Source organism: Pyricularia grisea (genome assembly GCF_004355905.1).
Source record: "Pyricularia grisea strain NI907 chromosome Unknown Pyricularia_grisea_NI907_Scaffold_1, whole genome shotgun sequence".
Taxonomy (NCBI): domain Eukaryota; kingdom Fungi; phylum Ascomycota; class Sordariomycetes; order Magnaporthales; family Pyriculariaceae; genus Pyricularia; species Pyricularia grisea.
Genome location: NW_022156716.1, coordinates 5,850,104 through 5,868,459, shown reverse-complemented (window position 1 = coordinate 5,868,459; position 18,356 = coordinate 5,850,104). Strand labels below are relative to the sequence as shown.

The following is an 18,356-nucleotide window of genomic DNA, read 5'->3' as shown; positions in this document are numbered from 1 at the left end:
GGGGGGCAGCTCAAGAGGCTTGCCCCTGCCAAGCACAAATTATTTTATCAGGTTTGACAATGGTTTGGAGCTCGGAACCGAACTCGGACTAATTTGAGGTCGATGGACCAATTACACATGACTCTTCTTTTTTACTGCTTTAAGAACTCTTAAATCAGTCGAGGATGTTGTTTCCTAAACCATACCTCCTTATCAAATGTCCAAGGGAGAATCCAAAAATCCCTTCGTATATTTCCCTAGTGCCCATTCTAGTGCTCGAAGAGCTGCTCTAATACAGCCCGTTATGCGACCCCAGTCCCCTAGAATGCTACATGCAAATATACCCCGAAATCCCCAGTAACAAAACAAAGAGAATAACAATGTACACCAACCACCCATCCCCATCTCTATGCGCTCGATATGATCCAGGTCTGTCTGTGGTTTCGCGCATGCCTTGAGAAGCTCTAGATATTAGCAGTTTGATGATAATGAATTTCTGCGTGGGCAGAACAACAAAAAAATTAGCCTTGACCTGCAACAGTCTCTATTTGCCAGGTGCCGCAGCAGGCGTGGTTGACGTGGCCGCTGGAGGCTCCAAAATGTGAGTGTGATCCTCTGCTTGGAAAACCTGGCCGGGGGCTTCTTGTCGACAGATGACGGTATTTGCAACCCAAGGATCTTCAATGATCTCCTCCATCTTGGCCCTTTCCTTGGGATTTATCATCAGCATACGGCCGATAACATGTCGACTCTCGCGCGGTAATAGTCGCAGTATACGCCAAGGTCCACGAATAACCTCGCGCTTGTCGTTCGCCGAGCTGTTACCAGTATTGGAACCCCCGGTGTTCGTCTCAGTGCCGGTGCTTGTCGGTCCTTCCGACTTCTGTGGTTGTGAATTGTTGACCTGCTCGACAGTTGACTTGTTCTCGTCGGTTTGGACAAAAATATCCCGCGCCGGTGTCTCAGTGAGTGCCGATGAGGACTGATGGGACGGCAAAACCAGCTTCTTTGGGTCGTGACCTGGTGTTGGCTCGGAAGCAAACAGTTTAAACGAGTTATCGGTCATGCGAGGAACTTTCCAGGGGAAGCGGCGCAATGTCATGCAGCAGTATATGATAGCCAGTGACCATATATCGACTGCCGCGGGATCATATCTCCGTTCATCATACACCTCGGGTGCTAGATATGGATCGGATCCGACAATCCCTGCCCAGGTCGTTAGTTTCATACGGTCGCTCTTGTATCAGATGAGGCATGTGACCTAACCTTTTGCTAAGTTGATTCCGTTCTCGAAAGGGTATTTGAAGACATGAGCGCTTCCAAAATCGATTATCTTCATAATTCCGTGTTCGCTGACCACAACGTTGTCCAATTTCAAATCTCGGTGCGCAAGACCCATGCCGTGCAGATACGTGACTCCACTAAGAATCTGGAGGAAGCAGCACGTCACCTCCTCGCGCGACTGTTTTCCGGTCATGACAATGGCGAAAAGATCATATGGAGCGTATTCCATAACCTCATACCACTTGCCCTTTTCCTGAACAATGTCAAGTGTCTCAATAATGTTACCGTGATGTAGCGATGAGCCGATACAATACTCGGCCGTCAGCTTCTTGACGTACTCCTTCTCAGTTTCGTAAGTATGTCGTGGTCGAAACTCCTTCACTGCGAAGACCGTGTTGTCATCTGCCCGCTTCATTAACCTCACCGATCCACCAGCCCCTGAGCCGAGAACCTTGCCCAGCTTCCCATACTTGGAAGACAGCCCATGGTCACTGCCAAAAGGGATCTGAGCCTGGCTTTTGGAGCTTGCCGAAGCCTGTGTCGATTTGACTGATGGAGATGGGGACGAGGCGCGCTTCTTGTGAGGCCCGACCTTGAAAAACCGCTTCAAGTCAGCCATCGAGTTGGGCCTACTATTTACTGTCGGAGTAGTACTGGTTTCCCGGTTGAGATCAACACCCCTGAGGAACAAAGCCGAGCCGCGCTTGTCCGGGGAAGCTTTCCCCAGGCTGTTGGAAGACGATGCGGGTGATTGCTTTCTCCTGCCTAGAGAGAAATGAAATCGCGGCTCGATGGCTTTTTGCTGGGGTCGCTTATGTGCCGCATATGGGTCGTTCGCATCGCCGTCCGGAGTGAACGGCCTCGTGTACAGTTGTGAGGCAGCTAGGCGGGTAGGGCTCGAATCTCGCGAAGACGGCAGACTCCCGGGTCCTGTAGAAAACATGCCCTTGCGGTGCCCGCCTACTTTAGAGGATCCATCACTATCATTGTGCGTCGAGTGAGGTCGCCGGGGAACGTCGTCAGCCGAGGAGAAACCATCCGGTCGCAAGCTTGGGCGAGAAGACCGAGGTGGTGAGTCGGTCGAGTCTTGTGGAGTGATGAGGTCACTTCGGTGGCCCGCTGTTGCATTGGCCTGACGTTTCGAGTCGGCATCGGCAAGGCCAGTGGCCGCGGGGGTCAGAGGTGGACTATGCATTGGCGCAACCCGCGGGCTCGACAATGGTGATTGCCCAGCGGTACTGCGGGTATTTTGACGAGTAGGGTTTTTTGAAGAATCGTCCTCATGGGAGGGAGTCTGTTTTGAGGGGCGTAGACACCAAGTCAGTAGAGGCGCAATTGAAGGATCGCGCGTGGGTAACGACAACATAGCAGAGATGACGCACTCTAGAGGCAGGAAGCGATACTGGCTGGAATGAAAATATGTTCATCCGGCGCTCCTGCAAGTGAGAGCCTTGCAGCGACTTGGCCAACGCATTCAGCTGGGCTGGTGTGACCTCGCCGATTTCATGGGCGTCGACGGGAGGAGGGACTTCTGGAGACGATCCCGATTGCACCACCTCCGGACCGATCTCCTCAACGACGGACCGAAAGCGCACGGAGGGTACAGTTGGCTGTGAAGTTGGCGTTGGCGCTGGCGCTTGCGTTGGAGACGTCGGTGCTGGTGCTACTACTACTGCTGGAGGCTCGGCTGGCGCCTGTTGTTCGGAAGTGTCGGCAGGGACATCTGTAGGCGCTGCTTTGCGTGGGGGATATAATCAGCAACTGAGTACGCAATGTGCAGGTACCTGGTAGGCGGCAGATTGACCAAAGGGAACACAGAATTGAAGCACATGTTGAGCAACAGGGTCAAATCAAAAGGGGTAATTTTTTTTTGTTTCTGCGTTGGTTGCGGACAAAGTGTAGAAACGGCGGCAGGGCTGGAAAGTGCGACTACCACCAGCTGGACTGTCACCTCACATACCCCTGGGCTCGGATAAACCCCCCGCGGGGGAGGTTGCCATTGCGAAGATTGGAACCGCCGAATATAGAAGAGCGCCGATGCGATATTCGGGCCTTATATTCCTGGCATGGAATGACTCCCAGAGGAGATAGCCAGGATAAAATTGGCAGCTATCAAAAGGCGGGAGACAAAGATTGGCGACAAAAAAAGGCGAAGATAGAATAAGCAAAGAGGTAAGGCTTGGGTGGTGCTTTGGTAACGATAAGCCAGAAAAAATAGCAACAAGCGTGACGACAACCAGTACCCGATTTGGGCTGGTCTACCAAGCCGCCCCGGTTGGACGCTTGGGAGGGCACTCACGGTTACGGAAGTCTCCGTGGTGGGGCAGTTGACTTGAGCCAAAGTCACTGAATTCAGATAATGTACCTCAAGGCAGGTAGGACGTACATATGCGCGCGCGGATGTTTTGACTGTTAAGATTGATATTAATTAGACTAAGAATGACTTTTATTTCACACTCTTCTTTGCTTCATTGACTGAGGAGATGACAAGATACGTAAGTTAGGTATGGTAGCTAGTCAAGTTAGATCGGTTTTCCTCGGCTTGATGCGCGGATATACGGGGAATTGATGAGCCGCAACATGCGCTTTAGATGTCTGACTCAGAGACCAAGATCTGGACTAGACTATTACGTGGTAGATATAGCTAGCTCTACGTGGTAATCCTTGAGGCTTGAAGAAACTGAAAAGGATGGAAGTCCTCAGGGTTACATCAAAGAAAGTTATTCTTTTGCGTACGTAACTGAAGTAGCTAAAAAAAAAAAAAAAAAAAAAAAAAAAAAAAAAAAAAAAAAAAAAAGACCGGACGTCTTCGAAGAATAAGCAGTATGTGACGTATAGGACCATCCATCCTAGCTGCGGAGCTATGAAGATCATATCATAGGCATTTAGTCAACCCAAACCAGGAATACATACCTACCCAAATCCGACTTCCCTGGAGGTACCTTACTATGCGGTTGTTGGATGCGCACTCTAAATTCTACCATTGATAAATGCTTTGCCATCGCCTCGAGTGGATTTAAACTTGTCCAAAGTCGATCAAGATTTAGGCTTATTATGCGCCAAAAAGGAGATTGTATGTTGGTTAAGTCATCACATAATCTGCCGGTCAATACTAGACCAGACTAGGTTCCAAAACTCGAACTATTTCTAGAACTAGAAATGAGATGAGTTGACGTTGCTTGCCTTTCCCAATTGCTTTCATCACGATCGACGGATATTAAGTTGTACCAAGCTTTATCCAAGCTATGTCAGCCAGCAATGGTTCTCATCAAACCTGAGAAGGCAAGGAGGAAAATAAAATAAAATAGGTATCTCTCCATCAGCAGTTCCAGCCTTGATGTCTTCCATATTCGCTCACTGGTACAGTACGTTGTATGGGTACGTAGCGTCAATCGACTAGAATTTAAATCACATTATACATCATTAAACACACCATCCGTTGAACTCCCGGATAAAAACTGCGTCCAAGTTTGAGAGTTGGTAATAATAAGCCAAAGTGATACAATATAATACAAAATTTTCCCAACAATAAAAGCTATCTTTTCTATCAAGCAGCGGAAAAGTATCAGATCTCAAGGCTTGACTTCTATGCCAATAGACTTGCACTGATATATAATAGACTTGCAAAGCCCTTCTAGAGAATGGCCTGATAACCTCATCTCCGTTTGCTTGATTTTGGCGATCTCGTAGATGTGCTTGAGGCTCACTGAGCCGACGGTCTCCTTGCCTGCCAGGCCAGTTCCCTTCCTCTTGCCCTTGCGTCCAATTGGGGCATCGGCGGCGTTGAGCAGCAGCCATGAGGTCTGAGGCGTCCGGATATCAAAAGAAAAGGTTCGGTCTGGTCGGACGGTAACGCGAACAGGCGTCGGGGTGCCCATGATGATGTGTGCTGTCCTTGCGTTGAATTCCTATTTCGAAAAGGCGTTAATATCACATCGCCCGACGACCAGAAGGTGTCGCAAGACAGAAACCAACCTTGCAAAAGTCCATTGATTTGACACCTTTGCTTCCCAGTGCTGGACCGACGGGAGGACTAGGGCTCGCCTGGCCGGCTCCGACGAGAAGCTTGACGATTTGGTCTGCGCCCCCGGCGGCGGCGCGTGCCTTGGACATTGTAACGCGTGTTTGCCCGGGCAGATAATTCGTTTCAGGTGAGTTCGCTGTGTGGATGTGATCTCTGCGAGAGAAATTTATCTCTCAGGGTTCGTCGTGGAACGATGAGGTTCGAACTTCGTTCCTATCAAGTATTCGGTAGTTGCCCCGATTGCTGAAGATTCGACATTCAGCACCTCATCAAGTCTCATGAAGCCCAAAAAAATTCGGCCAAGCATTGGATCCATGAGCTTCAGCCACAAGCCCAGAACCTGTGTGCCGTGTCGTTCAATTGAAGCGGGCCCCACCCTGAACGTGACTCTGGTCTGCTGTGTCCCAGGGTCCCCTTCCCGCCCCTTGGCTGCAGTGGGTAAAAACAACCGTACAGTGACGCCACACCAACTTGTCGGTCGGTTGACGTACATTTGGCCCCGCATCAGGCGCGCTTGTCCCTCCATAAATTTGCCGATGGGTTACGACCCAGGCATTCCTAAGGCCGAGATAGGATTGAAAACGAGCGGTGAAGTGAATCGATAATCTTGAAACAATCTTGCTTAAAGAGCTTTTGTCAGAAAGAACAATTTCAGAGTGGGATACTTGGTTCTTGATCCCACCGGATCTCTTGTACGAAAGGTACTGTACTGGGCACCTACCATCAACCGTTCGATCCGAAGCGCGAAAACACTTTCTGCCCCATTATCAAACATACCATATCTGACAAAGGATCTTCTTTTCGACGTCAGGCTTAAAATTGGAAGCTGTTGAAGCAGCCAAAACCACCGAAACAATGTTCAACTGGGCAAAGCAACAGTAAGTTAACTGGGTCGCCCTAGGTTAAGTACAGGTCAGTCCGTAAGTCTGACCATGCTCTCTACATGTGCGATATAGGCTGGCCAATGTCGCCGGCACCCAAGAGCCTATCTATGGCCCGACCGCCATCAAGTCGGTTGCCCAAGAGGCAGCAACCGCGTCGTATACGGAGCTTACCCGCGACGACCTGAAGTGGCGGGCGATGACATCCACCTGCGTTGAGACGCAGGTGTTCTACATGACCACCGATAGTGGTCACCTTGCCTTTGTGCAGGTCATCTACAGCAATGTTGCGTATGTTACTATACTGCTTCGCTTACTTTCTGCCAATGACCGTCGCTGACCCGCAAAATCCAGTGGCATCCGAACGACATGCCAGTTCAATACCAAGGTTTTCAACCTCAAAGACGACGGCAAACCGCATCTGTGGTGTACAACACCCTTGAACAACCACTCATTCAGTGACGACATGACTGCATTCTATGCCGACGACTGCGCCGTTGAGCTTTCCGAGGATGGCACATCATACTCGATCAAGTCCATGACAGACGAGCGAGCCATTGTTAACATCAAGGTCACCAGGACCACTCCAGGTTTCCAGGCAGGCAAGACAGGCACCACGTTGTTTGGGACGGATCTATCGGATCCCTGGGGATCTATGCGCCATGCCTTCTGGCCCAGATGTCAGGCGGAAGGCACAATCGCGACTCCCGACGGACCTATCGACGTCAAGGGACGCTGCATGTTCATCCATGCGCTGCAGGGCATGAAGCCCCACCATGCTGCCGCCAGCTGGAATTTTGTCGACTTTCAAGGCCCGACACACTCAGCCGTATTGATGGAGTACATAACACCGCCATCGTATGGGTCTACAACTGTCAGTGTCGGTGCAATCGCCAAGGATGGTGAAATTGTTATGGCTGGCTGCTCAAACCATATTGAGCATGTCGAAACCCGGAGTGACTCGGAGAACGACTGGAAGGAGCCGACGAAGGTCAAGCTGACTTGGTCCGGTGTGACAAAAGATGGCAAGAAGGTTGAGGCTTCCATGGAGACCGAGTACGAGACGCGTCTGGACCGTATCGATGTCATGGCCGAGGTCCCCGGCTTCGTTAAGAAGTTTGCCGCAGCTACCGCAGGGACGAAACCTTATATTTACCAGGTTGGTCATAAGAATCTGTCCATTCTTATTAAAATCTTCTTGCTCTGCTGACACGGCCCAACAGTACATGCCTCGCAAAACGAGTCCAACACTGAAGCTCAAGCTCGGAGAGGAGCCAGAAATTACCGAGACCGGCGCCATGTTCTGCGAGGCAACCTTTATCACTGATTCTACCACTGGGGAACAATAAAGGGTTACTCCGGTAAGTTTGCAAGCTTGGGTGGATGAGGACAGCTCATTTTCTCAGGAACCCCAATTATACAGTTTCGTGTCTTGCTCGCAGTTTCGCAGGCAATATATGCAAATAGAGGTTGTTTCTAGTTAGAAGCGCTTGTATCACAAGACGCAGGGCTTAATGGATATTGGACAGATCAATAGGGACTTTGAATTTTAATGAAGACCATCAATTATTTGGGCCAAGTTCTTGGCGGACCGCTCGGGTAATATTTACATCAAAATCCCCCAGCAGACAGACCTTCTGTCGTTTAGTCGTGGCAGGGTAGTTTCTGAATACATCTGTCATAATTCATATATCAGGTAGGTATGTACTATAAAATCTCGGTAAGTCTAGCCACAAACGAAATCTTCATAGTTCCTGGCTATCCTCTCTATGCCTTCTTTTATTGCCCAGCCTTTTATGTTGCACACATGACGGTACATTTTCTCCAACATCGAATCCATCTCGTCGCCGGCAAGATGCAGATCGGTTTCTACAAGTATCCTATCATCTGGACAGGCTCGTATTATCTCTGGTACTTTCTCCTCGACCGAGGCGGTACCCATGTTTATCGCAACTGAGAAGGAAAAGAAGATTTTGGACGGTATGCGCGGGTCCATGTACTGCTTCAACACTTCGGCCGAACCAGAGAAGGAGTGGAGGCATATCCGCGGAGGAAAAGGCTTCGCGCCGACTTCGGTCTGCTGCGGCTCGTCCTCTTCGTCCGAGTCGTACTCCTCCCAGGCCTGGGCGTTCTTGGCCACCAGCCTCTGCTTCCGCCGGCTGACGACCTCCCTCTCGTAGCCCTTCCACGTCTTGGAGAGCGCGTCCAGCAGCAGACCGGAGCACTGCACCCCGTGCACGCTCACGGCCCGCCCGAGCTCCCCCGCCAGAGCGACCTGGGCCAGGAAGACGCGCTCCTGGTGCGCCAGGTTCACTCGGTACTTGCTCAGCATGCGGCCGTACCGCCCACCGGGGACCATGTCGCGCTCGTCCTCGGCGGGCGGATCGATCTCGCCGTCCGGCCCCGACTCACGGGGCTGCGGGAGCCGAAAGGCCTTGTCGAGACCTACCTCGCCGACCATGGCGGTCGGGTAGCGGAGCAACCTCTCTTTTGCCGCGGCGACGACGGACGACAGAGGCTCCGGGTCGGGCAGGCTGGCGAGAAAGTCCGGGTCCGAGGCCGGAGACGGCTTGAGGACCGAGGCGAAGTGGGCGGCCTTGTCGAGCTGGGAGGACGCCGAGTCGTCGTAGATCAGGTGCGAGAACCAGGGATGGTAGCCAAAGGCAGGGACAACCCTGCCGACTGAAGCGCTGGGATCCAGCGACCGCGACTGCAGTTGTGAGCGGCTGGGGACACCATGGTCATCTGCAGCGGTGGCCGACAGGGCCTGGTCCTGGGCGCGGGAGGCCATGACGGTTATCGCCCGGGCCCGCATTGTGGGAATACGAGCGATAGAGGCGGGCGTGGTTGTAGGGTGACAGTGTGCGTCAAAGGCCCCGATCTCCCAGGGAAAAGGTTCCGAGTCACCGGGGCCGGTGTTACTCGGGCTGCCGGTAGAGGCCGGCGCATGCCCGTGGCCTGGACACATTTTCGCGATCGTCTCCGCAGGGTTTCTTTGTTTTTAGTGCTTATTACTATACCAGAAAGGACTTTTTTTTTTTTAGTTTCTTTAGCTTGGGGTTAGCTCAGGCGAATAAGATCCGAGCCACCAAGAACGTCTGCACATGCCCGGGATTGGAACAAGAATGGATGCGGAGAGAGTTCGGACAAAGGTATGAGGGGCGGGTGGGGGGTGGGGTCGGCGGATCGATTTTGTTTGATGTCAACCCAGGGCAATCGACGACAGGCTAGTAAGGTCCCTAAAAGTTCAGGCGGAATTACTGTACTGTGCAGTAGCAGCCATCGATGGGTTGCGGCTCCCAGCAGCTGAATCCATCCACATGCAGGGTCTCCGCCAAAATCCAATGGGTTTGGCAAGACGAGGATGGCTTGCTACGGAGTACCGTAATTGGACTCTAAGTTTCCAACTGATACTGTATTTTCATACCATCTTTTGTTAATTTCTTCCCCAGTTTGGGGTTTGTTATTGTCTACCTTAGTCTTATCTTTTACCGAAAACTCTATCAAATCAATGTTACAATCATCACCCAATTGGCCAAAAAAAAAAAAAAAACCCCTCCCTCCTTCCCGATTCCCCATGCCCCGCACCGAGAGGTTGATCCCACTCTTGACCTCTTGACATTGAAAGTCCCTTACTAGATCAAACCTCGATTGAGTTTAATTCCATCCCACTCAAAATGAGTGTGCTGCAAGACCACCGCATCCAGTGAGCAGCCCATGCAATAAAAGTGACCTCTTACCTACGTTACCTTACCTTACCTTACCTTACAGACCTACTGTGTACGGCGATTCTTTCCGACCCCCGCAGGAACAAGCACGCAGTAAGACTGTGAATCAGCCTACATGTGCATCTCGACCCGTTTCCGGCGTCAATACCCGGCCCGGGACCTCTTTGGAGTATCTCCCGTTTTCTTCTTTTTTTCACTTCTTTTCTCCTTCATCTCATTTTCACCGCTGGTAGGGGGAAAATTAGACGGTTCTTCCTGCATACCCCAGCCTGTTTTGAAAAAAAGAAAGAAAAAAAAAGGGTGTCTAGTCTAGTGGCGTTCCGGGGTAAGTAACTAAAGCATACCACCGTCATCGTCCCACGTCGATCTAGGCTTCTAGGCTCCCTAGCATCTGAAAAAAAAAAAGACCAACCCACCAAACCTCATGGAGAATGGCAGCAACGGGGTTTTGTGGGGGGTTCCTCATCGGCAGGGTGCAGTGCATGGCATGGTGCACAAATTTGAGCGAAGTGGTTGGGCGCTCGCTCGCTCGGGTTCGCTTTGACTTTCAACTCTCGCAATCGTTTATTACACTAATGAAATACATGTCTACCTAAGGTAGGTAGGCAAATGGTCTATTTTGCTAAGCTAAGTTGGTACCTTAGGCTGGTCAGTGAAATGAAACGGTACTTTTATGTAGGTAATTATCGATACCAAGCGCCCACACACCTCGTTTGTTTTATGAATCAATTGTCTTGCCACCTCATTAGTCCCTGGTCTCGAGAGATACATACGCACAGGACTTGAACTATGTCTCGGCCCATCATTTTCTTTCCCATGTGAGAATGTCTGGTCTGCCGTCCGGTATCCCTCCCAGCGAGTCTTGCACGAACCAACAACCCTCATTAATCGGAAAGCTTATACTTTAGGTATTTCGTAAAAAGTACGCAACAACCAGTACTTACTGTGCAGTACAGTACAACAACGGTCAAGCTCTCTCTACCTACTGGACACAACACACACTGAGCCTGGACCCCGGGTTTCATCCTGCAACCTTAACTCCCCTAACAAACGTTGACAAGGTATGTTATTTTACGAGCGAGAGGGATATGGCTTGCCGAAAGCCACATCGACAGAGGCTAAAACATGGATGACAAGTTTGTATGAGGATCTCAAAGCTCTGACTCGCCAAATTAGCTACATACAGTAGTAGCATAGGGAGCTGTGCTGTGCTGTCTACCTACCAACCTACCTTAGGTATCTACCTGTTTGAAGCATCAACCAAGTGATTACCTTAGGTAACTACCTTATCTTTAGTGTAAAGGTACGAACGAATAGCCGGGTAAGGTAGTCAGTCAGTCAATCGGCTGTTGCTGTTCAGACTTCGATTACCTTTTGGCTACCCAACACACCACCACCAACCAACCAAGTCTTTTTTTTCTTTTTTTTTTTCTTCTGCCTAACTGCCTTCATTCATCAGCAGAGTTTCACATGTCATCTATGATAGAGCAAACAGTGTGTGCTTGCGCCCTGATTATCAAGCCTACTCAAACAAATCTCTGATGGATTTTACAAAGTTTGCTTGTTAGACAGGAAGCCGCTCGTCCCGGATTGATGCTTGCCTCATTAGGCTTGTACTGACTTTGGCGGACAAAAAAAAGAAGGACAACCAAAGCAAAGAAAGGGGAAAAAAAGAGACGATACACACATACTCGCCGTCGGATTACGTATCTGTTCTCTATCTTCAGCGACTTGTGGCATCTAATCTTGGTGTGCCGAAGCCGCTGCCGATTGATCTTTAGCAATTTTAACAACACGCCACCGACTATCCGTCAAGTACTATTTGAGTCTTGATGTTACTTGATAACCTGCCGAGGCAAAAGAAACACCAAACACAGTTATAACGGAACCGAGTAACAGCACAATAAGTTGGAAGTCACAACAAACAAATTAAAAAGGCCCGCACAAAAAGATAAAAGAAACCAAAGGACAGAAACGAGACAGAGAGAAAGACAAAAAAAAAAGACTGGTCATGTCGAAACTCGGCAACGTTGTGCTGGTCGGCACCATCGCCGTGCTGTCGGGCCCACTCGCCCTCGCCGCGATATCAACCACCTTTGTCGCCGCGACCCTACTCCTCCTCTTCGCCGGGGCAGTCTTCGTCCACGCTGTACTCAAGTCCCTTTACCAGGTAACCACCTGGCCTTTCTCCACAGGCCCGACGACCTTGACGACGACGCCGACGACAGTGGTGCCCAACTCGCCAAGGAAAGCCTCTTCCAAACCTCTCGCAAAGGGCCAGACCTCCACCGACCCGCAGCGGTCACCCTCGCTGGCCATCAAGACGGGCCGATGGACGTCGTCATCCGTGTCCAAGGCAGGCAGCTGCAGTCCCAAGAGCAGCGGCTCAGCGACCTCCAGCTACAGCAGGAGCTCTTCCAGCAGTAGTAATGCCGGCAGTGGTGGGAGCAGCAACAGCAGCACGACCAGCGACGGGGCCACCGAGCAGGCACATATAATCAACGGGCTCAGTCAAGCCGTTGGCAACGCCGCCGTGATGGAAGGCAGCCTCCGCGGCGGGTTCAGCCGGAGGAGGAGACCGGCCGCGAGCCTCATCGACTTTTACGACGAAGATTTCGACGACAACGACTTCATGGACGAGGTCTACTTTCCAGAAGACGACGACATGGACGAGCCGTGGGCCGGCCTGGGCGCGGAGCTGTCGCGCCATCGTCACCGTAGCTACGACCACACCTTGCTGCGTCGGCACCGCTCGGCCAGCGTCGCGGGCTTCATGCCGCCGCCGGTGGCGTCAAACAGCTCGAGGAGGAGGGCGTCCATCGCCGAGCTGCCGTCGGTTTTGCAGTCGGCGACCATGTCGTCAATCAGCTATAGGAGATCATCTACACCTGGGAGGCGAAGGGTACGTTTGTCGGATTATGGATTTTAGATAAATCTGGTGCACTTTTTTTTGAATTATGTTCTTTTTTTCTTTCTTCGTTTAAAAAGAAAAGCCACTTTTGACATTGACCTAGTACGGTTGTACTTTTTCTTGCTCCATAACATGAAAAGCGGATAAAACGCAACTCTGTGACTATTCATGTAGAAAACGATGTTTCCAAAACCGTAAAACCAAGATGATGTTTTAATTAAAAAAAAAAAAAGATTTCCAACGTAGCTTGAAAAAACTTGACATACTTTTGAAGTATAACGGCGCGACCAAAAAAAAAGCGGGCAGTTATCGTCTTTCCAACTGATCCAGGCTGATCAGAATCTCCCTCAAAGGTAAAGTATAGCAACTGCCAGGGAAAAAAGGAGACTTTTTTCTGTACATCATACACACAGTAACTTTTTCGAGCGACACACTACTGGTCCACCAAGATTGAAACAGTTTTTCTGTACAACGAAACAAATATACGCATAGCAAGCCTAGTTCTTGGCGTCACGGACGAGTCTCGCACCCGCCCAGGCGTAGGGGTAGTTGCGCTGGTACCAGTTGACACTGTGAATCCGATATTAGTACATGTACTTCCAGACTCAACAAAAGTCCAGTGATGAGAGTGAATGGATGCATGTATAAGGGGGTGTCATTTCTGCTTGTCAAGCGAATGCACTCCGGAGTCAACGGAGAAAGATGTGTGGGGGGATTACTCACAAGGACTTCCGGCCCGCGATGCGAGGGTGTGTAGCCCAAGAACCACCCAGGATTATGTTGTGCTTCTCATCAAAGAAATCGGCTAAATAGGCAAAAGATGTGACAGCACAACCAATATCAGCAAAAACGGTACCTCAGACAACAGACGGACAACCTTAAGCGAACTTGGGTTTGACGTACCTGTGTAGTTAGGGTACAGGGACATCGGTTCAAAGCCTTCGTGCCGCCGCAGCGGCGAGCTGGTCCACTCCCAGACGCCTCCCATCTGCGCCTGTCCGGCCAGTCTCCCACCATCAGCTGTCACCGGAGTTGGATGCCAGTTCTGGAATCCAACGTTGGATCCGACAAGGTCAATAAACAGGTTCTCTTCTGCTTGTGTGGATGGGCTTGTCCCATCCTCACAGGCCAGGTTGGCTCCTCGTGATGGTGGTGTCTCTTCAACACCGTTGTTGGAAAGATGACTACAGTTTGCATTGTTAGTTCAAGAAATATGGTCTGTAAAAGGTCTAGAACGAAGAAATGTTGTCTGTACACACCCATTGACAGCTGGAACTGTTCCAGCCAAAATGTTCTGCGCCTGTTTCTTGCGCATTACCTCAGCGTACGCATAGATGCTCTTGGTTTCCTCAAAGGTCGGAATCCTGCCTCCCATCCAGGAAGCGCAACCAGCAAGCTCGTCATATGAAGCAAACACGGGCCAGTCTAGGGCGTTCTCGAGCGGTACCAGTCCAAAGACGGTTCTCACTGCCTTATCCGCCAGGAAACATTTCGGGGGAGCGTCGATATGGTCATCATCACCCTTGCTGCCGTGACCGTTGCTGTGACCGTTGGCATATGTTCCATTGCTTCCAGCGTGGCCGTTCCCATTTGAAGCAGCATGGCCATTGGCACCATTCTTCCCGTTGGTTGAAATGTTGGAATTCATCGCCGACCACGAGGCAGGAATCTTGTCGACATTGTTCTCGTACATGTACGCGGCATACTTTATCCAGATAGTATTAGTCTCCTCGCCCTCTCCATTATTTTAACGGTGCATCCATCTCTTACCTCTTGATTGGTGATTGGTCTCGCTTTTGCCTGAAACGTCCCTACTCTTGCCTTTCTTTGAGGTTTCTCGTTGTCCCTGAAATTATCTATTAGCAAAAATGCCCTTCCCATAACAGTAATCCCAAAAAAGAAAACACCCACCAGCCGAAATGCCCATTAGAATCCGTGCTGTCCTCTGGATCCTCAAGTCCAATTATGATCTCGGTTGCCGGGATCTCGAACCATTGGTTTGGCACCCTTTTGGCCCTGGCCTCGATCGCCATCTTCTCGAATTCGGGAGTGACGACGCCCGGCGGAGGCAGTGTTCGGTCGCTCTGGAGTAGCATGTACAGCAACGTCTCCAAATGCATGACCTCATGCTCAAAGCCAACCCAGATAGCTCTAGCAACATTGCGGGGGATATTTCCAACGCCACGAGAGTAGATGCTGCGGACCCTAGATCGAACCCGTTCCTGATATTCTGCGATCTCCGAGGCTGGAGGCCACTCGTCCGGTATCTCGGAATGAGAGTGGCACAGCTCCGGGTTGTCAACATCTGGATCGACACCTCTCTCAAAAATGTGGGCATAATCCTCCGGCCGCGTCGCCGGTTCCTTGGTCGTCTTGGTAAGCTGAATATCCAAGAAGGTCGGGATGTGGCCCAGGTAAAATATGCAGGCATTTCGCAGTCTGATGGGCTTCTCGAGAAGCTCCTTCTTGGGGAGCATTCCGCGAGTGACAGCATCCCATTTCGCCCAAAGTTCCTTCCAGTCCTCCATGGTTGGCGTAGTTGTGCTCGCATATTCACGTCGAGTCAGCGCAAAAGGTGTTGTAGGCTTCGTTAGAACATGGACCCCTGTTTGGGTGATGGCGTATTAGCATTCAGTTGTTAGTATCTGTGAAAAGACAGGCAAGAGAGGCCAAAAGCTTTGAGCTAGCTTTTGGTGACCATAGGAAATGTCTTAGATTGACATAAAAGCGATTGCGTAAGCTTGTCGAATGTGTTGAAACCAAACCACACTCACCATATTCTTGGCCGACGGACCACTTGCCAGCCTCAACCATCCCTGCGTCTTGCCAGAGTTTCTCAGTCTCGGGCTTGCTGTATTTCACGCTTCGCTCGACAAAGACACGCTCGCCCGCTGGTATGAGTTGGCCCAAAGCCCACGTATCACGGATTGGCGAGTACCAGGCTTGATGTCGACCCCCTTCTTCGTCATAAACGTATTCGCCAACAACTTTCCAATCGTCAAGTTTAAACGCCTGCTGCTCAAGGATTTTGTTTGCGTGAACAAGGCCGTTGAGGACAAACCTGTAAACTAACTGTCAGTCCGCCAGTCACATGTATCCAGGGGGGCGTGGACAATATTAGACCTACTGGTGTGTGATGCCTTTCGAGTCTAACAAGCATTCAAAAAAAGACTGTGTTAGTGACTTTTGTCGAAACCCTCCAGTACCTACTGTCCATCCAGTACTTGCCGTTGTATGCATGACTAAGATAGCGTTAGCAGTTGAACTAGGATGAGTGACTTGTCTCGGGTGGATAGGATGAACTCACTAAACCTTGGCGGGATCGGAACAGGAATCAACCCCAATAATCATGGAGTCTCCAGGACGTAGCACCTCGGAAAAGCCGCGCAGGAAATCTGAGGCTTCGTCGCGGCGAAAGTTGCCTGTGGTAACCGTGAAGGCGTAAGTATAATATGCTCCGAGGCATAAACTCGCATTTTGTGACTGACCAATGCTTGAGCCAAGCGACATGACGCACTTCTGGCGACCGAGGCTCGTGGGCTCTTTCAACCATTCCCGGCCGTCGTCATATGTTCCCAGAAGACCGTGGCAGCGGACATGCTTATACTGAGGCACTTGAGCCAGTGTACGCTTTAGCTCCTCCTTGGAAAGATCCAATGCGTAGTAATCTACGTTTTTGCCGGCTTTGTCGATGGCTTGAAGGAGAAGATTGACCTTTCGTAGATTACTGTAAAAAGCACTTGGTTAGCCTGTGAATGATTCGCGGGAATCATTGTTGCAGTGTAAGCTTCCGGGGTCTAATCATACCCACTCCCCAGCTCAACCACCATAGATCCGTCCGGAATTGCGCGAGCTATCTCAGAGGCGGAGGACTCCAAGACTGATATCTCGTCGTTGGTCAAGTAGTACTCTTCCAGATATGTGATCTTGCAATACGTGTTAGCTGGCTCTCACTCGGAGTCTGTGCGGTGAACATGGGGATTATCAATATATGCTCTTTGCCTTGACTTTCTTCGATGCGCGAACACCTGCAAGACCGCCGACTGCATAGATAAAAAAAAAAAAAAAAGACAAAAATAAAACTGACCTCTTCGAATATTTGCAAGCCACGCTGGTCGTACAGAAGGATGGTAGGCATTGCCCGCTGGCCTGGCGTAGAGAGAAAAGACGACAGGATCTCTCCCTTGAGATTGCTCTCAACTGCAACACCGCGAATATCGATTATGTCAGGTGGCTGAGGAGTGTAGTCGTTGACATTTTTATTCCCGAAGTTGCCGTTGATACCGTTGTGTTTTCCATGGCTCAGATCCCAACCGTTGACGGCCTTCTGCTTAGGCAAGGGATTTTCGTTGTCGTAGAATCCTCCTACAAAGCTCTTCAACTGGTGTGCCACACCCCCGGACATGAGCACTCCAGATTCCGCAACAGCGGGCATTGCGAAACAAGGTCCTTTTTGGTGTTAAGATGAAAAAAGAGTAGTTTTGTAGATAGGTACAGGTGAAAAAGAGAATTGTGCGTAGGAAAATTGGGCAAGAAAGTGATGAGTAGTATGGTATGTCTTACAAGCCGAGAGTTTCTTGTTCGGAGATGGATGCTTATAATAATGATGACTCCAGACTGTAAGAAACAGGTAAAAAGAAACTTTGTGACAAGGGGAATGCCTTTGTATAAAATGGAAAAGAACACACTAATAAATGTATGGCCTAATCTAGTTCGGATGAAATACAAACGTGGTTTCGTTCACGTTGTTATGCTTGGAAGGAAAAAGAATTGGGTACATAAAAGTCTAAGCCTTATAAATGCAACAATAATAATAATAATAGAATTCACCACACGAGAAACTGGGCGTCATTCTTGCGTTGCGGAACCAGCGGAGAGCGCCCCCCGTCAGAGAAACGAATGCATCCAGAGAAAGCAACCTCTTACAGAAGAAGCACCAACCTTGTCCGCGGCTGTTGGGGCCCCAAGTTACTCGTGGTCACACCTTCCAGCCCTGGAGGAGCCCAGCCCGGTGAAGGCCCCGGCCATGGAAATACAATAGCACTTTTTTTTTTTCATGGATCTGCATTGAATATGAACCTATCAAGCCACCTGCATGCCGGGGTAGTATTTATACCTTGATGGTGTTTTATCAATCATATATATGTAGTATCTGTAGGTAAGGTATTTATTTATTTCCCGTACCTACTATGTAGGTAAAGGGCTAGACGGTGGGTTGCATATTGATGTGGTGGCTTTTGGTTGTGTGGACGGACATTTGACTTGACCCCCAAGTACCGCTTGGTACATTTGGGTTGATGAATGTGGGTTCATGGATTTCTGTGATCAAGAAAGAGGCAAGGTATAGACAGTAAAGTAAAGGGGACCTACATAAGGTGGTATCCAGCGACTTGCAGCAGGAAAAAGTTGCGGCGCTTCGTTTCATTCGTTGCCTGCCGGGGGGTTTTGTGGATGCTAGCCCGATCCATGATGGTTCCGATCTTAGGTATTGTGCGTGGTACAAACACTACCTTAGTAGGTTGCCAAGAAGCATCTAGAAGTACTTGGCT

The 18,356-nt window shown here is 50.1% G+C and overlaps 6 protein-coding genes across 6 annotated transcripts; 2 read left to right on the top strand and 4 right to left on the bottom strand.

Moving 5' to 3' along the window:
- Nucleotides 1-114: 114 nt before the first annotated feature.
- On the bottom strand, nt 115-3,351 carry PgNI_01807 (uncharacterized protein). The gene is made up of 4 exons (XM_031121879.1): nt 3,224-3,351; nt 2,646-2,995; nt 1,246-2,557; nt 115-1,185 (listed from the first exon to the last, which is right to left on the bottom strand). Exons 1-4 carry the CDS (start codon nt 3,261-3,263, stop codon nt 524-526), a joined length of 2,364 nt encoding a protein of 787 aa, XP_030988388.1. The 5' UTR covers nt 3,264-3,351; the 3' UTR covers nt 115-523.
- Nucleotides 3,352-4,649: 1,298 nt separating this feature from the next.
- On the bottom strand, nt 4,650-5,562 carry PgNI_01806 (uncharacterized protein). The gene is made up of 2 exons (XM_031121878.1): nt 5,239-5,562; nt 4,650-5,171 (listed from the first exon to the last, which is right to left on the bottom strand). The coding sequence occupies exons 1-2, from the start codon at nt 5,374-5,376 to the stop codon at nt 4,836-4,838; spliced, it is 474 nt and encodes a 157-aa protein (XP_030988387.1). The 5' UTR covers nt 5,377-5,562; the 3' UTR covers nt 4,650-4,835.
- Nucleotides 5,563-5,836: 274 nt separating this feature from the next.
- PgNI_01805 (uncharacterized protein) lies at nt 5,837-7,839 on the top strand. Its single transcript, XM_031121877.1, has 5 exons — nt 5,837-5,988; nt 6,099-6,165; nt 6,244-6,459; nt 6,523-7,327; nt 7,392-7,839. Exons 2-5 carry the CDS (start codon nt 6,143-6,145, stop codon nt 7,515-7,517), a joined length of 1,170 nt encoding a protein of 389 aa, XP_030988386.1. The 5' UTR covers nt 5,837-5,988; nt 6,099-6,142; the 3' UTR covers nt 7,518-7,839.
- A 55-nt stretch (nt 7,840-7,894) lies between these two features.
- Nucleotides 7,895-9,136, bottom strand: PgNI_01804 (uncharacterized protein; the record flags this gene model as incomplete). The annotated part of the gene is made up of 1 exon (XM_031121876.1): nt 7,895-9,136. One exon carries the CDS (start codon nt 9,134-9,136, stop codon nt 7,895-7,897), a length of 1,242 nt encoding a protein of 413 aa, XP_030988385.1.
- Nucleotides 9,137-11,202: 2,066 nt separating this feature from the next.
- On the bottom strand, nt 11,203-17,987 carry PgNI_01802 (uncharacterized protein). Its single transcript, XM_031121874.1, has 12 exons — nt 16,895-17,987; nt 16,615-16,733; nt 16,115-16,534; nt 16,018-16,049; nt 15,935-15,956; nt 15,582-15,868; nt 14,719-15,412; nt 14,578-14,653; nt 14,067-14,512; nt 13,711-13,991; nt 13,531-13,612; nt 11,203-13,377 (listed from the first exon to the last, which is right to left on the bottom strand). Exons 1-12 carry the CDS (start codon nt 17,240-17,242, stop codon nt 13,305-13,307), a joined length of 2,880 nt encoding a protein of 959 aa, XP_030988383.1. The 5' UTR covers nt 17,243-17,987; the 3' UTR covers nt 11,203-13,304.
- PgNI_01803 (uncharacterized protein) lies at nt 11,908-12,825 on the top strand (the record flags this gene model as incomplete). The annotated part of the gene is made up of 1 exon (XM_031121875.1): nt 11,908-12,825. The coding sequence occupies one exon, from the start codon at nt 11,908-11,910 to the stop codon at nt 12,823-12,825; it is 918 nt and encodes a 305-aa protein (XP_030988384.1).
- Nucleotides 17,988-18,356: the final 369 nt, after the last annotated feature.